The 21,780-nt window shown below is 42.1% G+C and overlaps 1 protein-coding gene across 2 annotated transcripts; it reads left to right on the top strand.

The window, feature by feature from the left end:
• Positions 1-596: 596 nt before the first annotated feature.
• On the top strand, positions 597-21,038 carry LOC101946049 (p53 apoptosis effector related to PMP-22-like). 2 transcript variants are annotated; one of them, XM_005280343.4, is made up of 3 exons: positions 597-1,062; positions 18,243-18,386; positions 18,676-21,038. In XM_005280343.4, exons 1-3 carry the CDS (start codon positions 852-854, stop codon positions 18,888-18,890), a joined length of 570 nt encoding a protein of 189 aa, XP_005280400.1. In that variant the 5' UTR covers positions 597-851; the 3' UTR covers positions 18,891-21,038. The 2 variants fall into 2 exon arrangements, with proteins under 2 accessions (XP_005280400.1, XP_065446331.1); XM_065590259.1 differs by lacking the exon at positions 597-1,062 and adding an exon at positions 7,372-7,511.
• The last annotated feature ends 742 nt before the right edge of the window (positions 21,039-21,780 follow it).

The following is a 21,780-nucleotide window of genomic DNA, read 5'->3' as shown; positions in this document are numbered from 1 at the left end:
GAAGCAAAGGTTACCACTAGTGTGAATGGAGTAATCTGTTTTAGTAGCATTTTACATTCAGGCAGTGGAGAATTAGGCCCAAATATTGTACTGTGCCTGCTGAGAATATTTGTAGAGCGTGGTCAAATCAAGCCTATTTCCTCCCCATAGAAACATGCACTGCTCCTCAATATTTCCAAGCCATGCCCTATTATAACTGTCAAATTTCAGCTGTTTATTTTTGCCATAGCTCTTCTAAGAAAGAGTCAGAAATTTTCTTCACTGTCCTAACTTAGTGATGGGTGAGGAAACATGCTTAAAAGATTTGCCCTTGGAGCAGAGGCCCAGCATGGAACATTTCAGCCTTAAAGGGGAAAGTTTCAGGCAACTATGACAAAAGAGCTTACAGTGCAAATTGTTTTTTAGCTTTTAGTGTAATTGTGCTGCCTGCACTCACTCTAGTGCAAAAGCATCTTGTTTAACCCAAGTTGCTCCTTAGTGGGAAGTGACAGCCAGGAAAGGGTTAAAAGCCCTAGGCCAGGGAGTGTAATGGTGCCTGATGTGTTTACGAATCAGCAGAGAGGAAAGAGGAGCCAGGCAGATGAGCCAGCCCAGCCCTGCAACTTCAGTGCAGCTCAGCAGGTTTCTGGTGCCACCGCTACAGCTCTTAGTCATTGGAATTTAGGTGGAGCTCCCCCCTTCAGTGTCAGTTCCAGTTGAAAAGCTGCTCTCATTCACACATTCATACAGATACACACACTCTTCAGGAGCCTTCATAAAACACCTTTGTCCCACGCTGCTGAGTCTGTAGCAGAAAAAACTCATCCGTTTGTGCACCTGGCTTCTAGAGAAGCCACTGACCATTCCACAAGATGGTGGCGTATGGCCTTGACTACACAAGGTGCAGATGGATCTTGCCTCTGATGTTAGGCATAGCGGTCATCTTTGGCCTTATTGCGCTGGCCGGCAAGGGCTGGCTGGAGTCGGAGACGTTGCCCTATCAGCATCAAGCCTCGTTATGGGAAAGCTGTACAAAGTTGGACAATGAGCCTGAATGGACATGCAACTCCCTGATGGACTATGGTAAGTGACTGCAATGGGGGTGGCAGCCCCTAGTGAGTCTAGGTCACGTGACTGAGCTTACCCCACTCAACTCACGTCTCATCAGTTTGGTGGGATAAAATAGGGCTCACCATTCAAATACATGGAGCATTTTTTGGCGAAAGAGTGGAACAAGGGTGATCTTTTTAGGAAAAAAAGAGGGATGATTGCTGTTATCATAGGGCTAGAGGTTATGTAGGTTCATGGTACAAAGACACATATGGAAACATAGTGCAGGGAACATTTGAATCATGTGAGATTAATTTCTTTAGAAATAACAACAATCTCTGCTTTCCAGAAGTGAATAATTATTGCAGGCCAAGTCCATAAAGAAATAAATAGCAAGCTGTATGGGTAAATTTGGGTTTAACAAGACGGATCATCCTTCACTGGCAAGGAACTGTTGGGATGTAGAAAAGGAGCTGTGAAGCAGAGATGTCCACAATAAATATCAGGTTGCAGAACGAGCCTCTAAAATTATATCAGGGAGCACACCACACCACTTGTGACATGGTTATGAAACAAAATGTTGAAAGGAGAAAGTGTTTTTTTCTTTGAGAAGGGTCTGAATTAAGGTTTTCATAGTTGGAGGAATTTTGATAAAAGTTTGGACTCTGATGAAGTCCAAATAGATAATGTTAATTCAAGTCATAAGGGCACTTTGGCTAATTGCCTGGTTCTCAACTGTTTTGCAGCTTGTATACTTATTTATGCCTGTGTAAAGTGTGTGTATAAATACTACCAAATCAGACTAGTAGCATGTTACGCTCACCTTATACGTATAAATGTCTGTGCGAGGTGTACGGCCATAGAGACACAGACCGTTAGTGTCCATTTGGTTCAGCCTTCCAAAACTGCCATGAAAATGCACCATCCGTGCACAAATTGTGCTTGCTGGCCCTGCTCTGCATTGACTGATAGTAATGAAAAGATAATGGTGATTTATTCACTAGTCAGAAAGAAGTTATTCACTCTGGGCTAGTGGGATTTTTCAAGCATGTTTGCTATTTGCTCTATTTGGGGACTGTTTCTACCCCTGGTGCCCTTTGGGTATCCTTCCCCTCCCCAATCCCACATTAATGATATATTAATCAGTTCCACAATGGTATTGTTTCTCCCTAGGTGCCAGGGACGTGATCCACAAAGGTACTTAGGCACCTAGCCCACAGACTCAGGAATCTATGTCCCTTTTTTAGGTACCGCTATGAGCCACAAAACTCCCACTGCTGCCCAATCCTGTAGGTGCCTAAATTCACTCGGCGCCCATGTTTTTTCCTCTGAATGTGTGCACTGCTGCCTGACTGTAGGGAAGCGGGTGCCTATCTCCGGCCTGAGCATGCGCACTTTGGCAGCACTGTAGGCGTCTGGACGCCTGTCTTCCAGAGTGATTCACAGAAGAACGTCAACAAGATGACTACAAGAAAGACAGGCAACAAGATGGCTAAGTTGTGTGCCTGATCTGGTAGGTGGCCTCTGATCACACCTGTCAGATCCAGCCCCTCAGGTGAGTTCACGCAAAGCAGTTGTGGGGAAAGGAGGCAGTCCTCCCTAATAACCCTTTAGCTCAGTGGTTAAGGAACACACCTAGGATGTTTCTCCCCACCCCAGAGTGGGTAGCAGGGATTTGAATAGGGATCTGTCATCTCTTTCAGGTCAGTGGCCTAGTAGACACTAGGCTATGAAATATTCTGATGTGGGGCTCCCTCAGTCTCTCCTCTCAAAGTTGTTCCACTTTAATTAAGCAAGTGAATAATTATATATTAATTGGGCCAGTAAAAGATTTAGAATGACTCTACTATAGCCTAGTTATTAGAGCACTTGCCGGCGGGATGGCTGAGCCCTATTCAAATCCCTTCTCCCCTTCAAGGGGACGGAGGATTGAAACCAGGGACCTCCTGCATCCTGGGTGAGTACCTATCCAGTAAGCTAAAGGTTGTAAGGCAGGTCCTCCCCAGCCAATTTGCTTTGGGCCTGGCTTGCATTTAGGTACCTGAATGCCTATCTTCCCCCAGTTTGTGGATCACTAGCAGAGCTAGGCGCCTCCCTGCAGCTGGACTTGGGCGCCTTTCTCCAAGAGACGGGCACAGCTTAGCACACCCTTTCTGGTTGGCATCTCCATTGGCTAGTGTAGGCAGCTCCCTGCCTTTGTGGATCACCATCTAAGGCACTTATATTTCCCCATTCATTGTACAGAGAGCCCAGGTGCCTTATTCAGGCTTTGTGGATTGTGGTGCTGTTCCTGTGATTTTTCTAGGCTCCTAAAAGTTCAGCTCAGCATTGCAACACCCAAATTCCTTTGTGGATCTGGACCCATGTCCCTCGCAGACAAAGGGTTGGAATTTAGGGTCCAGGCTGGCCCTGGGCTTTTCATGATGGTCTTTCTTCCCTGCTTTTGTATTTTTCTCAGACAAATGCATTGGAGTTCTATAGCACCTTCTAACTGAGGATCTCAAGTCAGTTGAAAAACATCTGTGAATCCTCGAAACACAATAGGCAAATATGATCTCCTATTTATAGATGGAGAAACTGAGGCACAGGAAGGTGAATGTCCACATTTTAAAAAAATGTTTACTAATTTTGGGTGTCCAACTTTACACTCCCATTGACTTCATCTGTTGCTCTGCATGCTCAGTGTCTCTGAAAACTAGTCCATAGGTGCATCAAGTGGGGCACCCCAGATTAATGGACACTTTTGAAAATTTGGGACTAAATGAATTGCCTAAGGTTGCACAGGAAGTCTTTGGCAAAATTTGGATACTGAATTCAGAATTCCTGGCTGCTCTTAATCCTGGGTTTTAATCACAAGCTCATGCTTCCGCCCTCTGTACTGGAACATGCTTTGGAGCTGGAGAGAATGGGCAAACTGAGCCCTTTGGATTAAGTCAATGCCATTTCTTATTGACCAGCTCTGAGCTGGAAATCAAAACTGCCTTCCACTGATCCTTTTTGGCTAGAGTGGGAATGCTGATTTTTGGCTCCATAGCCCTCTACCTGAATGCATCATGGTAGGTTTCCTGTACCTGTGATAAACTCCTGCTATTGGTGTAGACTGAAAACTAAAGCAAAAGGTGCACCTATGATCAGGTTTTTAATAAAAGATGCATTTTATTTGTGTGTTTCCTTTTATCTACACTAATACAAAAATGTTAAGGCGGTCAAGTGTCCAATATCACAAACCACATCACAAGTATGATTACATTTCCCCTTTTCATAAGCATGGAGACATGAAGCAAGACAATATAGCTAGAAGGGGGCAGAAGTGATTTGACATTTTTTGTGAGTGAACTCCTTGTTTCTTCCCTATTCCCCTCCTATTGGCTTGATTTCCAGCTTCTCTGCCCCACCCATAATTTAGTGCAGGCCCAAAAGCTGGCACAACAACTTTTTATTTTCTTGACTCTTGGCTATATGAGCTCTCCAGAACAAGGTATGCCTCCGAAAGCCTTAGCCAAAGCCTTTTAAATATTTAATGTATTGTGCTGCAGGCTTTTGACATGTTTGAACATGCTTGTTGCCTTTTGCTAGAAAATGATTGCTCCTGTTTTGCTAAGTTGAATATGGTGCACAATAAGATGAAAGAATCTTTAATACATGCAATCTTTCTATCTTCTCATATTATGCCTGATACTGCAGTCCTTTGGCATGCAGAACTTATATAAATTTCAATGAAAAATGCCATGCATAGGACAAACACAGGTTTAAGTCCTTCAGATTTAGTGTGAAATGTTAGGCTTATTTGCAGATCTTGAAAAATCCACACAGTGCTTGTGCACATGCCAAGTGGAATTTCAATATTTGCAGTGACTTGCAAATACCATCCAATACTAGATTCTAGTCATTATACAGAGCAGGGGTCAGCAACCTTCGGCACGTGACCCATCAGGAACTGCTGGCAGACTGTGAGTCATTTTGTTTACGTTGACCGTCCGCAGGCACGGCGCTCCGCAGCTCCCAGTGGCTGCGGATCGCCGTTCCCTGCCAATGGATGATGCGGGAAGTGGCGGCCAGCACATCACCTATCTCCTGCCTAAGCCCCAGCAATTCACAAATCAGGAGGGATAGATGTTGGGCTGCCTAAGTCATGTGTGAAGCCCGAGTCTGTAGGCATGCTCATAGGTCACCTACCAGATCAGGCCCCTCAAGCATGGGGATGGAGGGCGACAAAGAATGACCTCCCTTATACCTTTAGCCAGGGGTGAAAGTAGGCTGGTATGGTGTACCGGTAAGAAGCCAGTACCGGCCCATACGCAGCCGATGTTAAAGTGCTGGTGTGGCAGTGTTTTAACATGGTTGCCCCTTTTGCCCCCCTGGGCTGCTGACGGGGAGGGCAAAAGGGGCAACTTTCCCAAGGCCGGCAATTTAAAAGGGCCCGGGCTCCCGGCTGCCACCGCTACCCGCCCCAGCCCTGTCCCCTTTTGGGGAGAAGGAATTTGAACAAGGACCTGTCATCTCCCTCAGGTGAGTGCCCTAATCACTAGGCTATGGAATACTTTGACATGCTTCCCCCCTGTCTCTACTATTGAACATGTTCAACTTTAAACAACTGACTAATTACATATTAATTGGGCCCATGAAAGAGTTAGAACATCTCTATAACCTGGTGCGTGGGGCACTCACCTGGGAAATGGCAAATCCTTTCTTCCTTTCAGGAGGAAGGGGAACTTGAACGGAAGGTCTCCCACAACCTGGGTGAGTACCCCCGGGATAATGGTAGTAAGGGAGGTCATCCATTCCCCTGGCCATTTTGTTTTAGGCTCTGTTTGCAATTAAGGTGGCTGAACACCTATCTTCACCCAGTTCACGGATCACCACCAGAGCTAAGTGCCTTTCCACAGTCCGAACTTGGGTGCTTATCTCCAAAAGATTGGTGGGACTTTTCTCACCCCCCTCTGGTCGGCTTCTCCCATTGGCTAGCTCCATCTCCACATCTCACCACGGTGGATGAGCAGCCAGAATCTGACCCCAAATTAACACACAGGAGACTTCATTTCTACTTAGTTCAATAAATCACCATGAGCAGAACATTATGGGGCTTTTCATATTGCCAGATTGAGGGAACAGCCTTTCTCAGCACTGAGTGGCATGAGAACCAGGTTTTCTATCTGTCAGTGGAGTACATTGACCACAGCATATATTGTGTACTACTTTGAAGGAGTGTGGTTGAAATAAAACTGTAACAAAGAGCAATGTATTTGAAACAGATAGTCTTGAGCCATAAAGTTATTATCCAGATCTGAATCTAAACTTTCCCTACATTCCAGGATGTTCATATATATGGCTTTGGTTCAAGCCAACCTCTGAACCTAGGTATGATAATGTGGAGCTACTGCTCCTTTAGTGACTCCACTGCCAACATACAAGGCCTGTTAATACCAGTCGAATTTTTGTATCAATAAGAATAAATGCTATTTGCAGCACAGAGGTCAATTTTAGGAGATCATGGATTTATATGAAACAACACAACGGGATAATTCAGCAGCTTTCTTTGTACAACATCTCTTTCTCTTAGTAAGTTAGGGACTGTCTTCTTGTTACATGTTTGTACAATGCCTAGTATGATGATGCTCTGATCCATGATCCCTAAGTACTACAGTAATACAAATAATAATAATGTGGGCAAAATTCTCCACTTTCATCCTCCTTGCAAATCTCTCGCAGAATCTTTATTGAATTGTTCTGTTCTAGAGGGGGTGAGCTAATATCTTTTATTAGAGAAACTTGCATTAGTGAGAGAGACAAGCTTTTGAGCTACACAGAGCTTTGCTTCAGGTCACTCTCTAATATCCTGGGACCGACCCAGCTACAACAACACTGCATACATGTTCTAGTCTAGTTATTTCCATGATCGTCACCACAGTAGTAAGTGGAAACCTACTAACATTCATGAATTAATCCTCTCAGTCCGTCTGCAAGGTAGGGTAGCATTAGTATCTCCATTTTATGGAGGACCTGTGGCAGAGTGATTGTGTCTTGGCCAGATTTACAGAGGGATTCTGTGGTAGAGCTGGAAATGGAATCCCCATCAGAGCCCCAGTCCACTTGCTTAATCACAGGACAACCCTCCCGCCCCTTATTTGCAGGGCAAATTGAAGATAAGAACTTTGTCCTGTCTATACTACAGCCAAAACCTGAAACAAACAGGTTTAGTGTGTTTTTAGGTAGTTTCAATTGCTGAGTGGACAGGTTCTTAGCCACCCACTACTTTCCAAATCATCTCTCAAAAAAGCGTTACGTTATTTAAGGTCAAGCCTTGATACAAAACATGCACAGAATTTACTATTCACACAGTAGTTAGACTTTTAAATGCTAGAAAAAAATGACAGGTTTCAGAGCAGCAGCCGTGTTAGTCTGTATCCACAAAAAGAAGAACAGGAGTACTTGTGGCACCTTAGAGACTAATTTCAGAGTAGCAGACGTGTCTATCTCCCCTTGTAAGTATGCTCACACTTCTTATCAAACTGTCTGTACTGGGCTATCTTGATTATCACTTCAAAAGTTTTTTTTTTCTCTTAATTAATTGGCCTCTCAGAGTTGGTAAGACAACTCCCACCTGTTTATGCTCTCTGTATGTGTGTATATATATCTCCTCAATATATGTTCCATTCTATATGCATCCGAAGAAGTGGGCTGTAGTCCACGAAAGCTTATGCTCTAATAAATTTGTTAGTCTCTAAGGTGCCACAAGTACTCCTGTTCTTCTTTTTGTAGAAAAAAATGGGCTCCTAGTTAAATGTAATAGTTACAATACTGAAAATGTTTCAGTTATATTGTTCTTAAGGAACTCTGATAAGAAGGGAAGAAAAGAACAGACATGACTTGATTTTCCTCTTGCTTACAGGAGTAACTCCACTGGAGTAAGAGAGAGGGGAATCAGGCCCACAGGATGGCAGTTCATATTCCTCATTTGCAATTACTGATATACTTTTTTTTTATCATTTCACAGTTCACCCTTTTACACAATTATTGCCAGGTGCATTTCATCAGAACCTTTGCTAAATAAGTTATTTCCTTAGTTGGGTAACTAACTTTACAAAGAGTCTCTCAGGGCAACAAATACTCTTTATAATCAAATCACTTCCCTTTATAATCAATTACAGTCAAATTGGCTAAAACAGTGCTGATGGTGTGAGATGCTGAGGGCTCTCAGCTACCATATGAAAATAGAGGCAGTTGAGGACAATCAAGACCTTGCAGAGATCCCAGCACTTTGCAGGCTCAGAAAATGAACTCTTTTAAGCATGCACCATTCAGTTACTTTTCCTAACCTTTCACACAGGAGGTAACTGCTGAGGATTTATGAATGGATGTGGGTAAAAACGGTACCGCATTGTCGTTTTTCTTTAGTTGGGTCATCTCTTCAGAGAATCTGACAGGATGGAGTGATGATGATTCCTCCATAAAAAGAACAGGAGTACTTGTGGCACCTTAGAGACTAACAAATTTATTAGAGCATAAGCTTTCGTGGACTACAGCCCACTTCTTCGGATTCCTCCATAGTAAGAGCTGGATATAAGTCCCATTATAAGGTTGACTTCGAATGACTTTGGGAGGGTAAACAAGCAAACAAGAAAATCTCTCAGGCTATGTCTACACTACAGACCTTACAGTGGGGCACAACTGCACAGCTGTAAGGTTTCCCGTGTAGCCGCTCAATGCCTATGGGAGAGAGCGCTCCTGTTGGCATAGCACTGTCCACACTGGTGCTTTTGTCGGTGAAACTTATGTAGGTCAGAGGGCTGATTTTTCACACCCCTGACCAACAACAGTTATACTGACAGCAGTGCTAGTGTAGACATGGTCTCATGCTTTCACATTTTTCATGGCAAGTCTTGTTGACAGCTGGTATCTATTCTGAACAATTTTGAACAAGATTGAAGGAGAATATTATAGTGTTCCCAAGCTCCTCCTGGGAACTTTTGCAAAGTGTCTTTAGAAAGTTCTTGATCAGTCAAAAATCGCAATGGTTTCAAATTAGTCAGCTTTGACTGAGTAAGAACTGCAGGATTTAGCCCAATTTAGCAGGAAGAGAACTTGGACCACAGCTAGACATTTACTAGAGGAGGAATGACTTTACACTATCATGGTAAAGAAGGTCCAAGCTGATCTGGAAACTCTCATACCATTTAATGCACTGGATTTTAAATCAGTTTGAGGGGAGTTAGGAAGGTGTGTGGGGGGGGGAGGGGTATGACTCTTTGAGGCACTGTACATGCTATATGGGTGAAAGCATTAATATGTGCAGACATATATATGTGACACATATATGTGTTGCAAATAACATTTAATTTTGATCTAAGTGCTGCTTGATGATAACTATAGGGCCAGATTCGTATGCCTTTACTGACACTGAATAGAGCCTTCCTCCACAAGCAATTCCACTGAAGTCTCTGGAGCTAGCTACAGAGGAAGCTGCTATCCAATAAGAGTAATAATAATTAGCTCTTATGCAGTGCTTTTCACCAATATATTGCAAAGAAGGTCAGCATCAATTATCCCCATTTTACAGTAGGTGAAACTGAGGCACAGAGCAGCAAAGTGACTTGCCCAAAGTCACCAAAAGGCCAGAGACAGGAATAGAACTGTTAGCCTCCTAAAACCAAGTCCAATGCTTTGTCTACTAGACCTTGATGCATCTATATTGAGTAAAAATATCAGAATCTGGACCTAAATATACAACTATAACAGACTCTTTCTGTAATCCCCAATCACGTGTTAACCAACCTATCAACAGCCAATAACAGTGCAGCAACAAAAATTGTTAATATCGCCTTCTTGTTCAGTCACAGGGAGAAGAAATGAGCAAACAGCATCATGTCTCTCCCTGTAGGCTTTTTTGTTTCTTGGGTGGGAAGGATTTAGTTTCTATCAGAAAGTTAGCTCCAAATTCACAGCCACTCCCTACCCAGGGAAACTCCTTCACTGCAATTAAGGCTAGCCACAGCAAGGTTGCTGAACACAGTTTGCTCATATTCTGCTGCAAACTATAGACTAAGAGTTATCTGATTGAAAATTCTTGATTTTGGAAATGAGATGTAAATCCATTGTGCTTCAGCCAGATATAAGAGTGCGAGCAAGCTTTGGAAAAAGGATACACTGCTATTTTGCTTAATAGTCATTGTTTGTAAGGCTGAGTTATAAAAGAAGAAGATCCCTTTTAAACTGTAGGTTATTTTAATCAACTCATCTTTAATCCTTGACAAGGTCTTCTGTCCAAATAGTAGTACCAGCTAGAAAACAGATATAACATGCTACATTGGGATTAATTGACATATTTAGTCAATAAATTGGCTTATTAGTATGTTACACATTTTTTTCCAAAACCCACTAGTTAAAATTTAGCTCAAAATAGACGGAACGAGACAAATCATGTATCAAACTGAGCATCAAAACATGTAAAATTAAGTTCTGATCCTGAGGATGCCCATAATTCCTGTTGAAATTGTTGTGAACTGTGGGTATTCAGTGCCTTTCTCCTGATCAAGCCAATTCTGAGGCATTGGCATGCACATTACTTTTAATACCGAACTCACTCCTCTGCTGCTCCCTTTGATGATTCTTCTACACCCCGTGTTGCTCCCTTCCTAGCACTAAGCATCAGGGAGGATCTCTCATTAGCACAAAGCTTTTTTGGACTCCCTTCTAAATCAAGCTCCTACATGTCAAGTGTGTTTATGTCGAAGTGAGTAGCTGAAACTGAACCACTCCCTCTAGATGGTGGGGGGAAAAAACCCTGACCAAACAAAAAACTCTTCAAGTTGAAATGTTCCTAAACTGAACTGCTTCCCTCAAAAGGAGGAGGGTCTTCAGGCATGTCAAAACTGTGGATTCTGGATTTTTTAACAAATATGTTGATGAGTATGTAGATGATGCTGTCTGGAAATAGAAAGATGATGAGAAGGTGAAGGTCTGTTTGCTTTTAATGAGAAAGAGTCTGTTTTGAGTTTGAGAAGCCCCTGATTACCAGCAGTTAGGCCATGTCTGTAGTACCACTTATGTTGGCAAAACTTAGGTTGCTCAGGAGCGTGAAAAAAACACCTTCCTGAGAGATACAAGTTACAGCGACAGAAGCGCCAGTGTGGAGAGTGCTTTGTTGGCTGTCTTGTCCCCTCACCTCATTGGGATAGTTAAGTGGCTGTCTCCCCCACTCACTAGTTTGATGGCTTTGTTTACATCTTAGTAAATGTATTTCTATTGTCTCTCCTTGCTCAGTTTACACTGAAGACACATTCGAGCAGGCGGAATCACACTCCTTGATCTAGGGTGGGGTCCCTCAAGCCTTACCTGCCAAACACATTTTAAGAACATAGTTCCAGCACATTTATAGTTTTTCATATATCACCTGTACATACACCAGGCAACAATATTAATGACCAGCATGTAACCAGTTAGCATATGATACCTTACATCAGTTAGATACAGATTATGACAACAATGAGTTGGAGTACACTCCGCTGCTTAGGCCAGCTGAGACTCACTGCTAGATCCCCTTGCCCTCTGACATTGGGATGCTCTTAGGATCAAAGTATTATTCCATTTTCAGTGCAGGTTTGGCATTTCATATCATCTTCCATTTTTTTAAATTAAAGCTACCCTTGTTTAACACAGCTGTGTCACTCACCACAATGTCATGCAGGAACTGCAGAGGTTGTTGACTGAACAACTCCTATTAAAATGATAATTTGATGATAATATAAATAATTGCTGAGATGTATGAACAGCTGACAATAGATTTATTTTTCTTTTAAATGCTGATTATGTCTTCAGCTTCAGGGCAGAAGGAATTAAAAGTTGAGGAATTGGGCTCTTATTAATCAGACAAGGAGATAGATATCGGAGCTGTTCATGATTTCATGCTGATGAGCCAGGCCTAGGGTACTTGGTAGTTCACATGAAGTGGAGTACCCATGCCATGAATAAACACAGTGAGGGGATGGAATGGTGTGGATGGGAATACTTGTACACAATGTGGGCTAGTACACAAGAATCCGGAATCTTTGGTTTGTTTTGTACAAGGCAATTAGGTTATGAGGTGTATTTTCAATGTGTTGTGGCCCTTGTGTTATCACAGAAAATTTGGAAAACAAACATGTAAAAAAAAAATTCAGTGTGGGTTTCAAGGTTTTGAATATAAGACATCACTGGGCAGACATTATCCCAAATTAAATTTACATCCTTTTGTATAGAAAACAGCTCTTCAATTGTATGTAAAACTGAAATACATGAGGAGATAAGTCAGGAAAATCAGAAAGCAACATTCCTAGTAGCTCTGAATCCCTAATAAAAGTCTTAAATCTACATTTGACTGAAGACTTGCCTTATCAAAGAATACTCGGATTCCCAGTTACACTGTTGCTACAACATTTCCTTTGGATAGCCTAACCATCCACAAATCAAACAAATATAGCTAGAAGGACCATTCCTCACTCTGCTTATATGAAAATAAAGATTTGGGTTCTCTTCTACTTGTCCTAATACAAGGCCTTCCCCATTTCCAAAGACAAAAACTTATAAACATTGCCAGTTGTAATGAGATTTTAAGACTGGAAAGTATATAGTTTCCTGGCATTTAATAATTATCATACACATTCTTTGATTTGGTTGTAGAGAGAAACAAGAAGGAACTAGCAGACATGCCATTCAAATGATGATATCATTTTAGAATGCTGATGTACATTGGAAAATGCCAATTCACCAAAACTTTTTGCAGGAAAGGATCAGTTTAGACAAATTTCCACTTTTGAAAAAAGTTTCAAAATGTTCAATTTCAAATTTTTCTAAATGATTTTTTTTTTCATTTTTTGTTTGAAAATTCTGTTTGTTTCAAAATTTACATTGCTTTATAGTAAAATACACATATATTGCATTTATAAAAGTCAAAATTGAAACAACACATTTCGATCAACCCATTCCAAAATTTTTCTTGGATTTTCAGTTGGTGACAATCTGAGATTTTGATTTTTTGTCCTGATTTAGGATGGAAAAACTTAAAATTTTGAAAATTCTCACAGGATAGGAAAATCTTTTTTTGTCCAGCTCTAGTATTTAGGGATTCTCTGAGATAAATTTCTGTTTTTTTTTTCCTCTGCTGACCACCTTTAAACATACACAAAAAATTACTCTACAGTTCTCTCAGCTGCTTGATTGATCTCAGGCAAATAGTTGTGTGTTTTTATGGACTTAGCTTGACATCCTGAAAGCTAAGTAAACTGCTGCTCTCGCTGTGTTTTGTTTAGTTTCAGTTTTAAATGGGCTGGACTAGAACCTGTGACCTCTCTGTCTCATGTATACTGAGTCTGTGACCTGACTGGATTCCACATTTCCATGAAATGTGTTAACATTTGCATAGGTATTTATACTTTACCCATGTGTTAAAGCAAAACATAAAAACACAGTGGATACTAAATAATGTGAAAAACTTAGGACCAATTTCTGCCCTCATTTACTCTAGTGCAACCTCATCATTTTCAACCCCACTAAATTGTGGCGTTACATGTGAGATGGATTTGGCCCAATGAGTTTTAAACTAGATTGAGCCTTTGCTCTGTGTCTTCTGCAAGGCGCCCAGGGAGTCAAAATTCTTTCTTTACTCCCTCTTTTTTCAGAGGGAAATAACTTTTATTGGTTCTTTTCCCATACCATCCTTGCCTACCTGCTCATGGCCCACCCCTCAGGCTCCAGCCGCAATGCAGGAAGCACTAAAGTGACTGTGCAGGGGGCCATCTGGTTTTACTGCCTGTTATTCTACTGTGTTGTTACTTAAAGCCAAATAGCAATTGCTTCACTAGATCAGACCCATGGTCCATCTAATCCAGTATCCCGTCTCTGCCAGTGGCCCGTGCCAGGTGCCTCAGAAAAAGGTGTAAGAAACCCATAGTAGGCAAGTACAAGATATTTGGACCCCATCTTAGGTATCCTCCTGCTCTCTAATAGGTAGAGATTGGCTTAAGGCCTGAAGCACAAGTTTCAATATCCCTTCTAAAATTGTTGTTATAATTAATTATTATAACTCTTGATTTTCTTTATCCTAAATATTCAATTCCTTTTTGAATCTTACTAAGTTCTTGACCCCAGTGACTTCCTGTGGTAGTGAATTAATCACACAGTTTGTGAACAAGTTTTTTCTTTTATCAATTTTGAATTTCCCACCTTTAAATTTCATTGTTCTTGTTATGAAGAACAGAAGAACAGAGAGAGAGAGAGACAGAGACAGAGACAGAGAGAGTTATGAGAGAGAACAGAAGATCCTGATCTACCTTTTCTAAACCTTGCATCATTGTAATATACCTTTATCATGTTCTCTCTTGTTCATCTCCTTTCTGAGGAAAACATCCCAGTGTTTTCAATCTCCTTTCATAGGAGAGTTTTTTTCCATTCCCTCAGTCATTCTTGTTACTCTTTTTGGAATCCCCACCAGTTCTGCAATATCCTCTAACAGACAGGGGGGCCAGTGTTGCACACAGCATTCCGAAGGATTTATATCAAGGCATTATAATCTTCTCTGTATTATTCTCTTGTTCATTCCTTATGCCCCCTACCCTGTTCGTTTTTCTGACTGCAGGTACATGTTGATCAGAGATCTTCACTGAGCTGTTGACAGTGACATCCAGGTCCCTGTCACAATCTGGCCCCAGGTTAATCTAAATCTTCATGACCCTATTGAAACACAAAATTAGGATATATATCAAAATTGTTAATAGAGTTAATTAACAAAAAGTCTGTTCTTAGACTAAATCTCTGATGTAGCATTCTGCAGCTTAGATTTAGTTTGAGCACAGCATCTTGAAGTCTTTACATCTTCAAAACTGAATTTTTAAAATCTTGATTTAAAAATGTCCTCTGCTAAAGAGTTAGAAATCTGCAATGGTTATGTGACTAAGCAATGCATAAGATGTAAGAATCCTGCAATGAGCATGTTTGTTCTTGCCATATAGCCAACTCCCTTAAGGCAGGGAGTATGCCAGTCTCTCCCAATGTGCCTACCTACAGAGTCATGGCATTTGCAATACTACTGGGAGAAAAAACTAGTTAGTGGCATAAAGAGGTGGGGAGCAGGGTGGATGAGAGAGTCCCACCCCCACCCCTCCCCAGCCAAATGGCAGGGGCCCCTCAGGGCACTTGGTTCAGCTGGCACTAGGGGTGGGAAGGGAGAAAAAAGTTTTATAATGGGGGGGGGGAATTAGTGAAATGTAATGAATAGAAATGGAACATGGGTCATAAAGCAATGGGAGATGGTCACAACCTTCATGAACTGTTGAGAGAAAGGGAGATAGACCAGAGGATTGGGTCAGAATCCCCCCCCTCCCCCCCCGTTTGTGCTATGCTTGGTTTGGAAGCTGAGTGAGGAGAATGGCTCACTGCCACTGCCGCATGCTCCCAGTCACCAGTGTTGCTGGGGATTGGTTTGGCCCACTATGAAAGTGAGAGCCACTTAAAAGCCCGAAGGGCCATTACACCATCTGGAGCTTGCTGAAGCATAGCAACACAGTGACAACGTCCCCCTCACCTGGCCATAAACTGACAGACTGCCTATGCTGGGTGAGATGACGTAGAGTTGGCGTACCCTAAGGCAGGGGTGGGCAAACTTTTTGGCCCGAGGGCCACATCGGGGTTGTGCAACTGTATGGAGGGCTGGGTAGGGAAGGCTGTGCCTCCCCAAACAGCCTGGTCCCCGCCCCCTAGCTGCCCCCTCCCAGTTCCCGCCCCCTGACTGTCCCCCTCAGAACCCCCAACCCATCCAACCCCCCCTGCTCATTGTCCCCTGACCGCCCCCCTCCTGGGACCCCTGCCCCCTATCCAACCCCCCTGCTCCCTATCCCCTGACTGCCCTGATCCCTCTCCACACTCCCGCCCTCTGACACCCTCCCCGGGACTCCCACCCCCTATCCAACCACCCTCTGCTCCTCGTCCCCTGACTACCCCCTCCTGGGACCCTCCTCCTCTAACTGCCCCCTGGGATCCACCCCCTTGTCCAACCCTCCTCCCCGCTCCCTGCCCCCTGACAGGCCCCCCAGGACTCCCACTCCCAACCCTCCCTGTTCCCCATTCCCTGACCGCCCCCCCAGAACCTCCGCCCCATCCAACTGCCCCATCTTGCCTGACTGCCCCCTAGGACCTCCCGCTCCCTTACCCAACCACCCTGCTCAGCACCCCCTTACCATCAGCAGGAGCTCGCAGCCATGACACCCAGCCAGTCAGCAGCATCCCCCATGCTGCCCAGCGGGAGCAGCGGGCCAGAGTGTGGCCCGTGCGGCGGCGTGGCTGCAGGGGGGGACAGCGGGGGAGGGGCCAGGGACTAGGCTCCCCGGCCAGGAGCTCAGGGGCCGGGCAAGACGGTCCCATGGGCCATAGTTTGCCCACGTCTGCCCTAAGGTATGTAAAGCTTGGTATGTCTACAGTGCAATCAAACGCCCATGGCTGGTTCATGTCAGCTGACTAAGGCTCACAGGACAGGGGCTAAGGGGCTGTTTATTTGCGGTGTAGACATTTGAGCTCTGGCTGGAGGTTGGGCTATGGGACCCTTCCCTCTCATGGGGTCCTAGAACCTCGGTCCCTTGGTCTGAGCCCCATGAGACCAAGTCAGCAGAGACAGGCCAGCCATGGGTGATTAATTGCAGAGTAGACATGTCCTTAGGGATTCCCTCATGCTGGGGAGAATCCTTAGCTACCTGGTTAAAGCAGCTTTACAGCCTTTTTGCTGCTGAATTAGTTCTATTGCTGGTACAGTCCCTGGTGTTAGTTAATTATTATATCACCTCAGAAATAGCTGCATTGAGATTTTATAAATTTAAATTCAAAAGTTTGCATTAATGCAACCTTCTGGGTGCACATTTGACTGCCACAGGAATCATTGTTAACTCTACCACATTGCACATCCTGTAGGTTATATGGCATACTGTAATAAAACATAATGTAGCATGATTTAAAAAGTAAAGCGGAAATACTTGCTGCAAGAAATACAGGTAACACTGTTATGGGAACCTTAACTTCTGCATATCCTTGTACTGTGTGATTCTTAAACTGCATCATCTTATATTGCATTAACAGGGTTGCATGTAATTTGTTTGCTTCTTTTAAGGGGAAAAAAGAATGCAGCCCATATGAGCACAGGTCCATTTCTTGTACTCTAGTGCTGCTTTTATGTAGTGTGCACTCCTTTCATTGTGCCAATATTACAGATGCATTTCAAGAAGTGAACACATAATAAAGTAATCAGTGTCATATTTAACAGAACATCACAGGAAAGAAATTTTGAAAATCTTACCACTAGAGCAAGAATCTCTGTAGTGATCTGGGACATGTAGCTATAAATAAACATATGACATGACAGAAATTGAATTTAAGATCCAACTGGATCTTATGTGCGGTAGGACAAATTCTTGGGTCCTTACTCATCCAAATACCTATTAATTTTAGTGAGAACTCACCTGAGTTAGGACCTATGGGTCTGGCTACAGGTTATTTCTATAATCACCAATGTTGCTTACTGAAAGTGAAGCAGTCATTACTATGCTAAAAGACCTGGTGGTTGAGCCAGAGGAACAGACATACATGAAAGGTACCCTCCACATGCAAATCTTAGGGTCATGATCTATCCTGATTGTTTGTGTCTGATGTATAGATTTGCCAAATAATGCCAAACTTTTATGTTCACATACCAGCATGGTATGCTAATATAGACAGTTTTTTAAAATGGAAGATTTTAAGTTGCCTTTGAGGAAGAGCCTCCTCTTCATTTGATGCTTATGCATAAAACCCATTGGTGCCATGATAGACATATATAACAGAGCCATGACTGCCATTTGCTGAACAAATGGCCTGTTTTAGTGAAATAAGATAAGGTTGTTATCTGAGTATTCTTACATTCTGCTTTTTCTGCCTCAGTGCTTAATACTTAATATTGAAATTCCTTGACATTCCAATAACATACTGTTCAGAATTAATGTTTGTTTAAACATCATATATTATGCATTAACTCTCTGCTGGATCAGAACCACTTTGTACATTCTAAACCAGTCAAAGGAGAGTAGGTGGCTATGTTCTCTCCTTGAGAGTTTACCGTCTTCTCACATTTGTCTGAAATGAAAACACTTCATTTTTAAGGCAGGCATGAATCTAACTTAATGCGTTGTTGCCTTCATAATATGTTTTCTTTCTGATTTCAGCCTGGGGGAGAGCTGCTGCTGCCACATTCCTTGTTGGCTATATCATTCTGGTCATTTGTTTTGCCCTGGCCATCATAGCATTCTCCATTGATACACTTCGGTTCAACTTCGTACGAGGAATTGGAGGCTTGCTCTTTGTTGCTGGTAAGACTGTGTAGGAGGAAAAGGTTGCCTTTTAAAATGGTACTTGTAAAATTGATACATGCCTTATTTGACTCTTCAAACAAAGGAGTCTATGCCCAGTTCTATAGCCACTCGGCACTTGGAAATGTCAATTAAAATCAATGGAAAGTCCATCCAAGTAGTAAATCCTCAAACCTCTAAAACAAAGGTGGATTTGGCTAGAGATAACATCAAGGCAGAAACTTTAATGGATACCAGTTTAATCACTCATTCTGACTTTTTGTTGTTGTTGTCTTTTCTCTTTCTTCAGCTGTGTTCTCGATCATGGCCCTGGTCATTTATCCAGTGAAGTACACAAATGAAATTGACATGGAAGGAGTCAATATGTTCAGCTGGGCCTATGGCTTTGCTTGGACCACCACCATTATGGAAATAGGCCTGGGGTTCTTCTTCTGCTGCCTCCCGAATTACGAAGATGAGATCCTGGGCAACGTCAAGCCCACATATTTTTATACTTCCCCATAAATACTAGAAACAACAGGAAAGGTGCCTTACTGTTGTTTTGATATTTAGATTCCAGAGATACATACAGACTATCTTATTTTTACAGAGTATTATAACCAGGAATTAGTAGAAAGGCTTGGAAACTTTTTTATGCAAGTAGAAATATAGTGTTGGAGTTTAGAATAGAAGATCTAAATTGTTCTGAATTTTCCTCTTTGATGTGGGTTTGTTAGGGTTAATTATTCTACCATTTTGTATTGCTCCATTACTTCCCACTAATAGGGGGGTGGGGTGGGTCTGGTATTGGTGTTTCAAGCATTTGTGTTTTTATTTAAGTTCAAACAAGCCTTTTAATTCATCAGGGAATCAGTTATGGGGCCAGACAACACAAACCCTGGTTCCCTGAGGCCAAGCAGCTCAGGAAAACCAGATACCATGATATGTGGTATAGTTTAACCTGAAAACTGATATTTGGTTGCTTACAAAACCTGCCTACCCACTTTGTGCCACCATTGCCAATAATTCAGTCACCACTTTGTAACTTTGTTTCCTCTTTTATTCATAAAAAATATAGCCCTTAGAGTCAGAGACAAGATAGAGAAAACTACTTCCTTGTTTTTAACAGGCCATTTTCATTTCTCTCAATGCTTTTGTTGCATAGTTTAGTTGCTAAATTGTCAAAGGTGACCCAGAATAAGAAGAAAAATAAACTGTCAAGTATTATCACTGTGTAGAAATCCTGGGTGAGATTCTGGGCTGCTACTTGGCGGAGTAGCACAGGATTAGCACACTGCGGGAGGGGGACAAAAGTGGCTTTAAGCCATCCTTTCACCCTTCAGATTCTGGGCTGTTCTGAGGGCTGGAGAGACCCCTGCTGTAACGTAGAGAGTCTTGAGGAACTGTTTAAGTTATGTCAGCCTCACCAGGTTGCCCTATGGGCAGCAGCACTGTCCAAACCTCCATAGACCTATGTGCTGTGGCTCCACCCATGACCCGCCTCCCCATCCTTGGCACGGGGCTTATGCTAACGCCTCAGGAGTCCTTGAAGGACAGCCTGCTTCTGTCTTCTTCAGTTCCTGTACCACTGGAATTCTTCCCCCATCAAATCTAGGGCTTTTAGAGCCCCTTTATGCCATTCCATCCCTTTTACCTGGTATCAGAGGGCGAGAGCTGGCATGGGAATTTCACCTCTATTTACTCCTATGGCCCTCATCCCTATAGTGTCCAATTGTCTCTATACTATTGAACTGCTGGAATTTGAATTTAGAGTTATTAAACAAGTTAAAACAAAATCCCTTTCTTATTGGGCTCTTTCATTTAGATCTATTACTTTCTGAGTCAAAAGTTTGTGTGTGTGTGTGTGTGTGTGTGTGTGTGTGTGTGTGTGATGCATTTATAAAATGCACACACACAAATACACTCTCACACAACCTCCCACCATAAGATTGTAAAACAAGACACAACCACATTTTATAAAACATTTTCAGATATATATCACATTCCGCAACATTAAAAATATGTGAAAAGTAATGAAGTTTCCTTGCTGTTTTCTGTGTTATATATCTTGGTTTTGTAATATTCCATTTTTTGCTTTAGGTGAAAAAATTATGGACGAAATCCTATTATCCTTATCAAACAAGAACTCTCATTGAAGTCATGATATTGTTTTCTAAGATGAATATTACCTTGTAATAAATGTGCCTCTCTCTTTATATACTGCAGATGATGAAAACTGCCACACTGAGTATATAGTATTCCACACTATAAAATATGAGATGCAGGAAGGAAACCTTGTCTTCCTTGATAAAAGTCTTGGACAGTTAGAAAAAGTTAAGCTAAACAACCAGATTCTTATATTGCACTAGTTTTGCAGCAGTGTAACTCCATTTACTGCTCTGAAGTTACGCCTAATTTAGACCAATAAAAGTGAGAGGAGAATCACATCCAAAGCATATATATGAACCCTTGAGAATGGTTAGACAGAAGAGTTTTATAATTAATTATTATGGTTCTTCCTGGCCAAAAAATTTAGAAAATATTTTGTATAAAAAAGTGACAGTGTGCAATTGATGCACATGCAGTTCATCTGTTTAGGAATAAGCTGTTGCAGATATGTTCATGATGCTAACCATACTCAATAAATGATGGTCATCTGTGTCTTGTTTCAAACATGGTGATTGTATTTAATTCTATTTGGGGATAGGAAGGAAAGGGAGTGATAAAATACCTCAAACTACACTCCATTGCCATAGAATTTTGAAGCAAGTGGAGGGTGGGAAAGTAACTTTCAAATGTATTATTTAATATTAATAGGACTTCTATTATTCTTCATTTATATTCTGATAGCACAATAATTCACGGCCAACATGCACAGGAAGACACTGAACCTGCCCAGGAGAGCCTACAAATTATGAAGAACTACAGCATATAATGGTTAGGGTAGAGAGATACAATTATCATATGTATAATGTTATACACTTTCTTATTAAATGCACATCAACTGTTGAGGTGAACACCACAGTTTGTTGATGAGAAGGAGAAGTATTGACAGAGGCAGTTTCAAGGCTAATATTTATAATGAAGAACAATGAATTTTGATGTTCACCAAACTATGAAATCGAAATGGGCCTGATCCTTTATTTCCACTCCCCAAAACTTCTGATGAGACTTCTGATGAGTCAACAGACTTCTGAAGAGCCAATCCATTTAGGGAGCAAAAGGAGAATCTGGCCAATAATTTGTGCACTTTTAATAGTTTGTAGTTTTCGGGGTGCAAGGGGAGGTGCTTAAAACACAGGTGGCGGGGATACATTCCCCTCAAAGGAATTGTGTAAGAGATCATGAGGGACTGAGGCCCTTGAAATCTGAACAGAGTCTTAGATTTTTGGCAAACAAGGTTTCATTGCCCATG

This window comes from Chrysemys picta, chromosome 3 (genome assembly GCF_011386835.1).
Source record: "Chrysemys picta bellii isolate R12L10 chromosome 3, ASM1138683v2, whole genome shotgun sequence".
In the NCBI taxonomy this organism is placed as follows: Eukaryota; Metazoa; Chordata; order Testudines; family Emydidae; genus Chrysemys; species Chrysemys picta.
This window is presented reverse-complemented; position numbering and strand designations above follow the sequence as displayed.

Coding starts and splice junctions, on each gene's coding strand:
- LOC101946049 (XM_005280343.4), top strand. CDS start 852: ATGGTGGCGTATGGCCTTGACTACACAAGGTGCAGATGGATCTTGCCT. Junction 1,063..18,242: donor CAACTCCCTGATGGACTATG/GTAAGTGACTGC, acceptor TTCTGATTTCAG/CCTGGGGGAGAGCTGCTGCT. Junction 18,387..18,675: donor AGGCTTGCTCTTTGTTGCTG/GTAAGACTGTGT, acceptor CTCTTTCTTCAG/CTGTGTTCTCGATCATGGCC.